The following is a 13150-nucleotide window of genomic DNA, read 5'->3' as shown; positions in this document are numbered from 1 at the left end:
TCTGCAGTTCTTTTGATTTTTCGCTCTACTAAGAGGTTGGATATCAGCTCTCTGGGCCAGGACCACAATACAGAACATCAGTCCATTCTTCCTCACATAGTCACTGACTCACTTCCCCTCTCCAGCCTCAAGTCTGCCAGGGACACAGGCTCTTCTACCTCTTCCCTTTCATCCCTATAATCTTGAATTGAACAACTTCTCATTGTACTCTCTTCCTCCAAATAAAAGATGTTGCTGTGGAATCTGTATAGGCCCATGTGCTTGTCTATGTGGGAATATGTACAACATTCTCTGTTTCAGACCTACTTGGGTCTCCTTGCTCCCCCTTGTATTGATGCATTTTATCACTTCTTTGGCCAACTTCCACCTTGCTTTCACCTTCACATCTCTAACACTTCCCTTCCTTGACTTCTCTATCTCCATTTTGATCAATGCCCAGCATTCACTGTGAACCCAGTGAATTTCATAGCTACCTTGCCTAATGTTTCTTCCACCCTACTTCCTGCAACACTGTTGCATTCTCACAGTTCATCCATCTTTGTTGTATTTGTTCTGATTTCCTGCCTTTGATACCGTGCTTCCAGCACATCATTTTTTTCCTTATCCAGTGATTCCTTTCCCATCATGTTTGACAACCATATCCATTCCATTTCCCACACTTCTGCTTATGCCCCTTCTCCCTACTCAAAAAATCAGTGTAGGATTCCACTCTTCCTCACTTCCCTCTAGCATTCAACAGATTATCCTCCACAATTTTTGATACCATGCATGTGATGCCACCACCAGATTCCTTCCCCTGTCTTCCCTTTACTGCAGTCTGAAAAGACTGTTCCCTCTGGGATGTTCTAATTCACACTTCCATCTCCACCGATATCCTTTTCCAATGGCACTTTTCTTTGCTGTTGGAAGAGATGCAGTAGATGTCCTTTTCACTTTTCCACTATCCAAGATATCAAATGGTCTATTCACATGAAGCAGAGATTTACTTGTGCTTCTTTCAATTCAGTATACTGTATTTGTTATTCACGGTGTGGACTTTTCTACATCAGGGACTGCTTTGCAGAACTCCTTTGCCCAGTTGACAGGTATGACTGCTAAACCTGTCGTTTTAATTCTGTGTCTCACTCCCACTGGACCTCCATCTGTGGCCTTCTATATACTTCCAGCAAAGCTCAATGTAAGCTCAAGGAACTACACCTTGTCTTCTGACTGGGTCATCCAGACTCAACACTGAGCTTGACAGTTTGAGAGATTTGGCATTCCAGCATTCCTTCCAGAATTCTTTGGTAACTTCAGATGATCATTCTTTATTTTCACTTCCTTTAAGCTTTTGTTCTTTTGATTTATCACCCCTTTGAACTTCCCTTGCCTTCCACTCTATCACAGTCCATGTCTTTTGTTCTCTCCTCCCCTCTCCTCACCTTTCTCTGTGTTTTAAAACCTTTATCTCCACTTATTCCAAGGATGAAAACTCTTGAGCCTGAAACGTTCTCAGTTTCTCACTCCATGGATGCTCCTTGTCTTGCTGACTGTTTCTAGCATTTTTTTTTGTATTGTAGTGTATAATGTGTAAATTGGGACTTTGCAGGGAACGTATTTTGCAGCTCTTTCAAGCGCCTGATTAGAAATCTCTTAGTCTGCTTTTCTTTTGATTTTAATTATTGTATTCATGGTTGTTCTCTAACTAACGTGACTCATTCTTTGTAACCAGGTATTTAAGTCTAAATTCCGTAATTGGGATGACGTTCTGAAGGTGGATTATACAAGAAGTGCAGAGACAGTGCTGAAGAAAGGACTTGCTGATAAAGTGAAGAAGGATGCAGAGAAGAAAGACCAGATTAAGGCAGATCTGACTGCCCTATTTTTGCCTCGACAGCCACCAATGCCACTCTTGGAGGTACTAGCTGTGCCAAAACAGAACAATGGGAGGAAATGATCTGTGTTGCAGAGTTTGGGTTTGGAAACAGGTTTGACGAAATAAATGTTGAAAGAGAAGGAATTTATAAATCTCTCTGAAGACGACTTTGGGCAGTTTTATGTGCAGGACTATTATCTTTCTGCAGAATTTCTGATGTTAAGAGGCTCTCTTCAAATTGGGATAGGAGGGAGGTGGTCATTGTCTTAGGATAAAGGGTGGCCTTTAGAACTAAGATGAGGAGAAATTTCTTTATACGGCAGATTGTAAATCTTGGAATAATCGGCCTTGGAGGGAAGTGTATGTAAGTCATTGAATATATCAAGGGTGAGGGGGTAGATTTCCAATACTGAAGGGAATTGGACAATACAGGGATCAGGCAGGGAAGTGGATCCCAGCATGATCAGCAGTTGTTTAAATGTGGAACAAATGTGAGTGGCTATATGGCTGCCTATTGGTTCAATTTCCCATATGGACCAACTTTTTACTTCATTTAATCTAGAAGATTAAGGGATGATCATAGTGAGATACTTAAACTACTAAAGAGTTGATAGGGTGGATGGAGACATTGTCGATTGTGATGGGAGACGTCAAGTACGTTATATTAGAGCTTGACTAAACAGGGAGATCTTAAAAGTAACTTCATAGTAGTGGAAATCTGGAAAACTTTCCTGTTACATAGTGAAGGGGTAAGGGTGAGTGGGCAGGTTGGAGTGGTGAAGGAATGTTATTGTCTATTGAAAAATTCAAAATTTGAGATAGGATCTTAACATGTTAGAGTATTAAAGAGTATATAATCAAAGTGATTTTGAAGTGTGATTTCAAGTATTATTTAATTCAATGGCAAAATTTGATTGAGTGACCTGACTTCTGTACAGTAGATGTTAGTACTGGCAGTAAACTTTTGGCGGTATTCAGCTTGCTGAAGGTTACTTTGCTAGCTCCTGAATTAAATGGTGTACCCTATGTTAACCCTCCAAGCTATGTATTGGTGTGAATGAAATTCAACTTAATTAGCAAACATTTGAGTTTTGCTTTTAACTTCAGGCTGAGCAGCTGATGGAGGAGTGGAATGAGGACCTGGATGGAATGGAAGGATTTGTTCTGGAAGGAAAGAAATTTGCACGCCTTCCTGAAGAAGATTTCGGTCATTTTTACACACAGGACTGTTATGTCTTTCTTTGCAGGTAAGCATTTAAAGTTTAGGTAACTGTACTAGTACACCCTTGTGTTTATATGAAAAAGAGTGGCTGGTAAACGTCGAAGTCCCTGACAGCATTATCTGCACTGAACCGTTTGAATTATGTCATACCGTGCTCACTTTTTTTCATAAATCTGTTGTTTTCAATCATTTGACATCAGCTATGCTGTGATGAACTTCTCAAATCCATATCCCTTCCTGCTGTGCCCTCACCACACTCCATTGCCTATTATACGTGTAGTAAGTCTTCATGATCTTGGCATTTGCTTGATTCAGGTACTGGGTTCCAGTGGAGTATGACGATGATCAAAAAGACAAAGAGAAGGCGGACGAAGATGGAGATGATGAAGAAAAGCAGCAGGAGGAAGATTTTCAGTGTGTGGTGTACTTTTGGCAGGGCAGAGAGGCTTCCAACATGGGATGGCTAACTTTCACCTTCAGCCTGCAAAAGAAATTTGAGAGCCTTTTCCCTGGCAAGCTAGAGGTAAACACTTGGTATCAACATTACAAAAACATTTCATGTTTGGGGTAACAGTTGGCCGAGGTGTAGAATGTCTGGAGATAAATTTGTGTTTACTCATCATTAGATTTCTTCCTTGAAGGCTTTGACTCTTGGGCAACAATGTTAAGACTGTGCCAATGCTTTTTTAGGTGAGATGTTCTTTCCCCATTTAGGATTTGAGAATTGCTGCCAAGGCCAACGTTTATTCCCCATTGGCAGGTGCTTTGTAAAGATGGTGGTGAGCTGCCTTCAAGATCCACTCATCCTGTGGTAAAAATGCTGTCACAGCGATGTTAGGTAATGTGTTCTAAGATGTTGACCAGTGAGAAGGAAAGAATACAGTGGTGTCATATTTGGAAGGGATCTCCAAGATGATGGTATTCCCATGTACTTGGTCGTTCCCTTTTTAGGCCATAAAAATCTCATGAGTTTGAAAGGTGCTGCCAATTATTAGCTTCGTGCTGCATTGCATTTTTCTGTAGATGCATCCATGTTTGTTGGCATTGGAGGTAGTGAATAGGCAGTCAATCAAAGAGCCTGCTTTGCATGGATGTTGTCAAATCTCTCAAGTTTTGTGGTAGTTATACCATTATGTATTCCATCTGTTCCTGACTTGTGCCAGGAAGTTGGTGGAGAGTTTAGATGATAATGTGGTAAACTGGATCAGCAAATTTGCAGATGACACCAAGATTGGGGGCATAGTGGATGCGAGGAAGGCTATCAAAGTTTGCAGCGTGATCTTGACCAGCTAGAAGAATGGGCTGAAAAATGGCTGATGGAATTTCATGTAGACAAGTGTGAGGTTTTGCACTTTTGGGAGGACAGACCAGGGTAGGACTTCGTGAATGGTAGGACTCTGAGGTGTGTGGTAGAACAAAGGGACCTGGGAATACAGGTCTGTAGTTCCTTGAAAGTGGTGTCACAGGTAGATAGGATCATAAAGAGAGCATTTGGCACTCTGGCCTTCATAAATCGGGGCATTGAGTACAGGAGTTGGGATGTTATGTTGAAGTTGTACAAGACGTTGGTGAGGCCGAATTTAGAGTATTGTGTGCAGTTCTGATCACCTAACTACAGGATGTTGCCAGGATTTGACAACCTGAGTTATAGGGAAAGGTTGAATAGGTTAGGACTTTATTCCCTAGAGCACAGGAGAATGAGGGGAGATCTTAGAGGTATACAAAATTATGAGGGGTCTGGATAGGCTGAATGCATACAGGCTTTATCCTCTAAGGTTGAGTGAGACTAGAACTAGAGGACATAGGTTTAGGGTGAAAGGTGAAATATTTACTGGGGATCAGAGGAAACTTCCCTCAGAGGGTGGTGTGAGTGTGGAACAAGCTGCCAGCAGAAGTGGTAGATGCGGATTCAATTGTAACATTAAGATAAGTTTGGATAGGTACTTGGATGGGAGGAGTTTGGAGGGATATGGTCTGGGTGCAGGTAGATGGGGCTAGGCAGATCAGGTCAGCATGGACTAGATGGGCCGAAGGGCCTATTTCTGTGCTGTAGTACTCTGAGAGGATTTGAGGAGTTAGGAGGTGAGATGTTGGCCACAATATACAGTCTGCTTCAGTAGCTATTAGCATTTATGTGATTTGCCAAATTGATTTTCTGGTAAATGGTAATTCTGAGGTGTTGATGGTGGAGGTTTTCTGATGATAATGCCATGAATTCATGGAAGGTAGTTCAACCTTCATGGGTACTTATTAATACTGAATGTTATAGCCACTTACCAGTCAAAGCCTGAATGTTGTCTCGACTTGCTGTACACAAGTAGGAGCTACTTCATTATCAGAAGAACTGTGATTGAAGCAGAATATTGTGCTGCCTTCGGCCAAGATTGATACTAGGTCATCACTGAACTGTCTGAAAAAAGTTTAGCATAGGCTACTGCTCTGAGGAATTCGTGAAATTGTGTCCTGCAATTTGAAGTGATGCCCTGCAGCTGAGATGATTAACTTTCAACAACTACCTTTGAATCTAGCCATAACATTTTCCCTTTTGATCCCCACAAATTTTAAAAATACTGCTGTTCACTGATTGTTCAGTGCACTTCCTTGTTCTGCATTCCTTGGACAATGAAGCAGTCCGTGTACATAGTCATGCAGAGTGAATGTGAATGAAGTGCTACCTTAACAGAGTGCTAATGTAGGGATTGGTAACTGCAGGGTAATTGACCTGTAATTGCCAGGTTCATATGTCTTGCTCCCATATTTTTAAAATGCTAATGTAACATTTTGTTTTGCTCAATCCTCTGGCACCTCTCTGAGATGCAAGGTATTTTTGGAAGATTAGAACTTCCACATTTCCATCCTTCATTCTCTCAGTAACTAGGGTTGCATCACTACTGGAGAGGATGACTCTTCTACTTTTGAGAGCTGTTGATTCTTGAACTAATTCCTCTTATCTATTTTTATCCAGTACACTGTAACTGTTGCATTGACAGCATTTTGACAGAAGGCAGATGTGAAGATCCCAGAGAGCATGCAGAAAGGGTTTACTTGAATGTTACCAGTGCTGAGGGACTTGGGCTGGACCAGAGAGGCTGGGTTTGTTCTTGAAACAAAGGAGTTGAGAGACTTTGCAGATGTGCATAAGATCATGACTGCTTTAAGTAGGGTAAATCGAGGGAAGTTGTTCCCAGTAGCTGTAGGTTTAAAGACCAGGGAACATGCATTTAACTTTTGGGGCAAAAGGTACATGGCAGAAGTGAGAAAAAAATCGTCATTGCTCAAGAGTAATTATGGTCTGGGATCCACTGATAGCAACAGAATCGACTGGTACTACCAAAATGGATAGGGCAGGCACTTGAGGGAGAATATTTTGCAGGGCACTTGAGAAAGAATGGGGTAATGGGACTGATAGGATTGCTTTATTAGGAGCCAGCAATGACTCAGTGAGATGAATGAGCCCAACCTGTGCTGTAATGATACAGTGATTCACTTAGTATCTCCTTTAAACAATAAGTACCAGAGTTCTCTGAGTACATATCACTGTCTAATGCAGCCAGATATTGTGGTTCACATTGCTACCAACAGCACTGGTACAAAGGAAGAAATTCTGCAGATGGATTTTGGGGAGGAAGGAAAGAGACTGAAAACCCAGAACTTCTCAGATTACATGTGCTAGTTTGAATAAAAGGTGTAGATGATTGTGTGACTAAAGGGATGGTGCAGAAAGGAGCACTTCATATCCCTGCAGCATTGGGACTGGTTCCTGTACATACTGGATGAATTGCATCTCAATAGAGAGTTGCCAGTATTCCAGCAGGGTAATTTGTTTACACTAATTTGCCAGGGCAATGGGAATCCGGAAATAAAAGTAGATAAAAGTTTACGTAAAGGATTTCTGTCTTTTTTGTGTTAGGTGGTACGGATGACCCAACAGCAGGAAAACCTGAAGTTTCTATCTCACTTCAAAAGGAAATTCATTATTCACAAAGGAAAAAGAAAGACTCCAGAGAATGGTCTGCAGCCCAGCCTCTATCACGTACGCACGAATGGTAGTGCCCTCTGTTCCAGGTTTGACTTTACAGATCTGTCTTTAATATGTATTGTTCCTTTTCCTTAATACTTCTTGCCAAAACCAACTCTGCGTTAGGAGTGATTCCTAAGTCACCTCATTACTTTCAGGATATTAGTTGTCACTGTAGAGAATGGTTTTACTAGTTACCAAGTTGTACTGACAAGGAGGTGGTGAACTATCTCCTTGAAATTCACATGGTGATGGTACCATCATGGTATTATTTAATACTTCTCTGTGACCATGAAAGAACAGTAATAGATGACAGTGCTGGTTTTCTGTGTGACTTTGAAGAGGATGCAGGTGATAGGGAAGCAGCTACATGAGACTATTTTTTCCCCTCTTTCTCTCTGCTTTTGAACCCAACAAGTTTGGATTGTGTGGTGGATTGCATCCCTAGTTGTTGTTCTGATTGAGATCTGCTAATTCAGCACAGACCAGAGATCAGTCCAGGGATCAATGGTGTACACTTACAAAATAATTACAGTATAGAAACTGATCATTAATCCCAACAGCTCCACGGTGGTGTTTATGCTCCACTGGAACTTCATCCCAGCCCTTGTCATCTCACCCCATCATTGCATTCTTTTGTCCTTTCTGCATTATGTGCTAATCTGACTTCCCTCTGAATGCATGTCATAAACTCTACATCTTTGCACTACTTGCATAAGGATTTCTTCTGGATTCCCCATTGGATTTATTTGTTACTTCCTTGTAATGATGACCTTTGGTTCTGGTGTACCTTCTCTGTTGACTTTAATGTTAATACCCAGAAATAGGTATGGGAGATACCAATTTCATTTTTTTAATTAACATATATTTGTTGTTTCCAGGTGTATCCAGATCAGCACAGATTCTAGTATGTTGAACTCAGAGTTTTGTTACATTCTGAAGGTAATATTTGAAAATTATGACCAAATTAAAGTTGAAGCCACATTCTCTCCCTGTGCCCTGTGTATAATCAGGCACTGTGCAAGTGTTTTTGGCCTGTTGAATAATGATGTAATTGGAAGACAGGATACAAATCTTAAGGGGCTATGTTGCTGTATTTAGTATTGGTCAGACAGCTGAAGCATGTACAATCCAAGGATGCGCTGAGTTAGCTTCCTCAGCTGCCTTGTGTTTGTCGTGAGGAAATTATCTGTCGTGTGATGTGAGGAAATTGGTCAAAGTACTTGCTCCCTACATGTGAATTGTACTTCAGGTATCAGATGTGAAGAAATCATGGTGTGAATGATTACTGTCTGCACTATTTCCTCAGGTTCCCTTTGAGAGTATTGATAACCAAGGTATCGTCTATACCTGGGTTGGGCGTGCAGCAGACCCAGATGAGGCCAAACTCGCTGAAGATATCATGAATAATATGTTGATGAGACTTACAGCAACAGGTGACCAATTCTTCAAAATTATTTTAAATTACACGATCTCCTGTTTGAAAAATCACTTTCTATTCTGGCATAGTTAAAGTTACTATGAATTGACACTGGACCCAAAAAGCCATTCTCTCCTATCACTTTTAATTTTTCTTCTGGAGAGGTGATGTGAGCAATAAGTCCATCATCTTGCTGCTCTCCTTCTGACAACTTGCCCCCTACACCCCCCCCCCCCCCCCAAATCCTTAAACCAGTTTTCTGTCTGGTACATTGGGGAAAGGAGGGTTTACTTGTATAATTGGCAGTGATGAGCAACTTGAATGATGTAAATCTAATTTAATGAAAACAAGTGAAAGAGTAAATTCAGCATTATTTTATATTCTTCACTTTAGGATTACGTCTTATATTTGTGTGATCCCCTGAAGGAAAATAATGGGGTAGATGACTATGCCCATTTCACAGCTGCATGATTTTCTGAGTTTTCATTCTTAAATTCTGTTGCTGCCATGGAAGGGAATGCAATGGGTGTATTAAATTGTGTCATCAGTAAAGACTGCACAAGTTAAATTCTACAGTTCCTTCAGCAGTTTGTATTTTTTTTTCCTTTTAAATTCTGATTTGCTTTATTTTAGGTAATCAATGAAGGCGAGGAGCCTGAAAATTTCTTCTGGGTTGGAATAGGTGGAGAAAAGCAATACGATGAAGATGCAGAGTACATGAAACACTCCAGGCTTTTAGGTATGTGAGCAGAGATTTTTTTTTCCCCAACATGTTTTACCATAGCAGTGCTAAGCCACCCCATGATGCAACTGTGTGGTTATACAAAAAATTGGATACAAACTTTGTCACATTAGCTTGACAGGTCTTAATGGGAGGTGTTTTACACTAAATACAGTTTGTATTATTAGTGAATTTGTGTATTTTTCATTTGTGGTCATGATCTGGAGTGAGTTCAGTGCCTGACATCTGCTGCTTTGAAAAACAATCATCAGGGCTACAGCTAAGTGCTGGGTAACAGAACTGAACAGATTGTTCTTGCACAAGACTGGCTTAGGCACCACAGCCTCCATCTGATATTCCTTTAGATCCAGGAATTGCTAGAGTAATCACTGATTGAATGTGTCATTTACCCTGTTGTCCTTCCTTTAAGGTGCTCCAATGAGAAAGGTTATTTCTCAGTGTCAGAAAAGTGTTCTGATTTCTGTCAGGATGACCTTGCAGATGATGACATCATGTTACTTGACAATGGAAGAGAGGTTGGTACATACTGAATGAGAAATACAGATAGCAACCACACTAAAAGATCAGGCCTTTGAAATGGTGAATTGAATTTGCACTCCTCCCCCAAGAGTTCAATATGGTACACTTGTTTTCTGAAGTAGTCCCCATGCCTACAGCGATGACATACAAAGTGATAGCTCATTAAACACAAGTGCAATTGTCAGCACACAACTGCCAAACAAACTGAATGAATCTTAGCAGTGTGTTATATAAACACTTCATGAATTTCAGCTTGTTTGAAAACCTATGTAAATAAACAATATAGCCAGTTTTTTGATTCTGCATCATAGCGAGATTGCTATACTAGTCTACAATGTGCTAGAGTGGTGGAATTGTGAATAAAAAATATTCATGATCAATCAGTAGTACTGTTATTGAACAGAGAATATAATTGGACTTGAAAGTATTGGGCAGCTACTGTGTGATTCTAACCTTTGACACCTGCCCATTATTATTGAGAAGTCAGAATAGAAAATACTAGGACCAGAGGGAAAGGTAAAATGCATAGTTTTAAAAATTTTCTTCTGGATTTTTCAGGTTTATATGTGGGTAGGAACACAGACCAGTCAAGTGGAGATCAAACTAAGCCTCAAGGCTTGCCAGGTAAGTGACAGGTTTACAAGCAGTGAAAGACTTTCTGTCGATTCCACTGGAAGAAGAATTGTAAAACCTTGTTTATCACAGGACTAAAATTTAAAGTCAGTGTAAAGTCTAGTTACTTTCTCCCTCTGGATGATTGAAGCCAGTCCCATTCTATGAGGTGATGTCCACCTTGAACAGAAATTGATTCAGCTTACCCTTGAAGAAATAAACTGGCATCTGCTGTACAAGGTGGCACCTTGTTCCAAAAGCCCACTGTTTGATGGGGAAATCAAATCATTTCTGTCCACTGCATCTAGATACAATTCCTTAAAACAAATTATAAATCAGAACAAAATTTCGTATTTTCATTTCTTGAACCCTACTTAGACTACGTGTTAGAGAAATGTAGATAGAGGTAGAGTTCTTCTAGTCCACCTTGATAACCAAGATGATTTTTGCTGATCATGGTAGTTTAAAATTAATTGCTCACAAGTTATACAGTCAGGCTTCAAGCAAAGTGATACCATTTCCCTCTCTAAGCCTGCTCCATATTCAGACCTACTTTAATATTCTCCAACAACTTATTCTGCCCCTCCCCCCAAAATCCTTAATCCATTTCTCCCTGTTACTTTTTCTGGTGGGGGGGGGGGGGGGGCAGAAGAGGAGAAAGAGAGGGTAACATATACAGAACCTGAACTAAATATGGATATATTTTTTCAGTAAAACTTATTCAGATTTGTAATAAAATTACTTCTTCTTCATAGGTTTATATTCAACACATGAGAGCTAAAGACAGTGAACACCCACGCAAATTACGGCTGGTCCGGAAAGGGAATGAACCCCATAACTTTACACGCTGCTTTCATGCTTGGGGCATCTTCAAAAAACCACCTGCTTAAGCACTTAATCACCATTTATCCTGGAGTGGGTGATTTTCTTTTACCCTTCCTTTACAGAAATAGGATGAGTAATGCGGGAGCCCACCCTCACTAGGATCTGTTTTCTAAAGCAGCTTTTTAAAAAGTGAAATTTGCTCTGCTTAAAGCAAATTATTTTCTATTCAGCTGCCTGGTAACTGCACTGAAGACTTGATCAGCCTGCTGTTAGTTTATAACTGAGGTAGTATAGTTATGTTCTTTGGGTCAACAATAGGGTGAAGAAAGCATGTGACTGCTGGATCAGGAATAGAACTGGTGTATTTCCTAATTTAAAACTTTTTACACGAATGCACAGTCCTGATTTATGCTTGTGAATGAAACATGGTGCTCACTATGAGAGGCCAATCTTCCTCCCTCTGTCAGTTCCAAGAACTTTACTGTGCCAGGTCTGCACTTCAGAAAGTGTAATTATGCAAGAAAGATGATAAAACCTTAGCACATCTAAAACATTTCAACTAATCTATTTAACCACAGCCATTGTGGAAATCAGTTCCATAATCCCTGCTGGCCAAAAATTTACAATAGCACTAAGGCAAGTTTAAATTATGCTGTGGGGAGGAAAATTAGTGCCAAAATTAAAGCATTATTTAACTTCAAATGCCTGGTGGTCTGCAACTTTGTGGAGAAGAATTTCAGAAAGTGATTAAAACTTGATTATTGTACAATTTACATTAACCAAAGCACATAATGACCACAAGTGTTACATATGCTTTTTTTAAAATATGGTTACAAAACTAAGGAAATGCACTGTGATGTTCAATAGTGAGAGCTGGGCATTTAGAACTTTTACACTGAAAATGGGTGATCACAAAAATAAGCCTGGCGTGACGTTAAAGCAATTTTGTTAAAAGACATTTTGACATGTAAAATTATTTAATTCCTGCAAAGATGAGCAATAAACTCCCAGCATATGGTTTCCAATAGTACTTGTTCTCACTCTCAGGTAAGTGTTACTTGATGTAGTACATATTGTTCTAAGGGAGCTGTGAAGCAGCACATAACAAAATACTTGGATCATGCTGCATGAATAAGGTAGGAACATAGCTATTATTCCAGGCAATGTAATCACCTCCCATTACAGCATTAGAAATCAGTGGCAACCTTAAAATTAGAGTAGGGAACACACACAATTACAAGCAGAATAGGGTGCAAGATTGTAGAAATGGGGCCTTCAAGAGCCCTCAGTTTTCACCTCTAATCTGATAACATACATATGCTGATGGATCCACCTACTCCTTCAGTTGTAGGGGCATCAGTTGAAGCCAACCCATCCAGGGTCTGAGCCCATGACATTGCACAAACTCAGGGATCAACCTGACTGCAGGTACAGAAGGGGGTAAAATGACACGGCTACACATGGTACTTGGGTGTTTTAACTAGATTGTCACACTTCTTTTACTGACAAATTTCAAGATTTTTGGCAATGAGCCATATCGTTTGCCAAACTCCTTTCAAGTCTGCAGGATGACCAGCTTTTCCCGCAGGGGCAGGAAACTTTTTTGGGCAAGGGAGTGATCTTGCACCCATCCTCACAAACAGGGCACAGCTGAGAACTTTTAGTATGGTTTCCATGTCAATCACCTGGGAGAAAGCAAGAGTTTGGAAAAAAAAAATTAATTAACACTTTAAGGCCAGCTTTTGCTGCCATTTTGTTTTGCTAAGGCTTCCTGCTGTTCAGCCACAATCTCAGTTAATGGTGGGGGATTGACTGCTGCTGGAAAGGGTAGCGGATTCCACCTCCTGGTGGCATGACAAGAAGAGGCCACATCCAGCTACCTCCCAACTGGAAACAAAGCAAGTCCCACTAGTTAATCCATGAATTGGCAGTTACTG

At 40.4% G+C, this 13150-nt stretch overlaps 1 protein-coding gene across 1 annotated transcript in view; it reads left to right on the top strand.

The window, feature by feature from the left end:
- flii (FLII actin remodeling protein) overlaps positions 1-12240 on the top strand; it is a 43805-nt gene extending 31565 nt beyond the window's left edge. The window contains 10 exon segments of the mRNA XM_052021368.1: positions 1712-1897; positions 2963-3102; positions 3393-3600; positions 6988-7142; positions 7977-8037; positions 8405-8524; positions 9149-9258; positions 9667-9772; positions 10335-10400; positions 11144-12240. Coding sequence (XP_051877328.1) covers positions 1712-1897; positions 2963-3102; positions 3393-3600; positions 6988-7142; positions 7977-8037; positions 8405-8524; positions 9149-9258; positions 9667-9772; positions 10335-10400; positions 11144-11278 — 1287 coding nt within the window. The 3' untranslated portion in view covers positions 11279-12240.
- The last annotated feature ends 910 nt before the right edge of the window (positions 12241-13150 follow it).

This window comes from Pristis pectinata, chromosome 8 (assembly GCF_009764475.1).
Source record: "Pristis pectinata isolate sPriPec2 chromosome 8, sPriPec2.1.pri, whole genome shotgun sequence".
Taxonomy (NCBI): domain Eukaryota; kingdom Metazoa; phylum Chordata; class Chondrichthyes; order Rhinopristiformes; family Pristidae; genus Pristis; species Pristis pectinata.
This window is presented reverse-complemented; position numbering and strand designations above follow the sequence as displayed.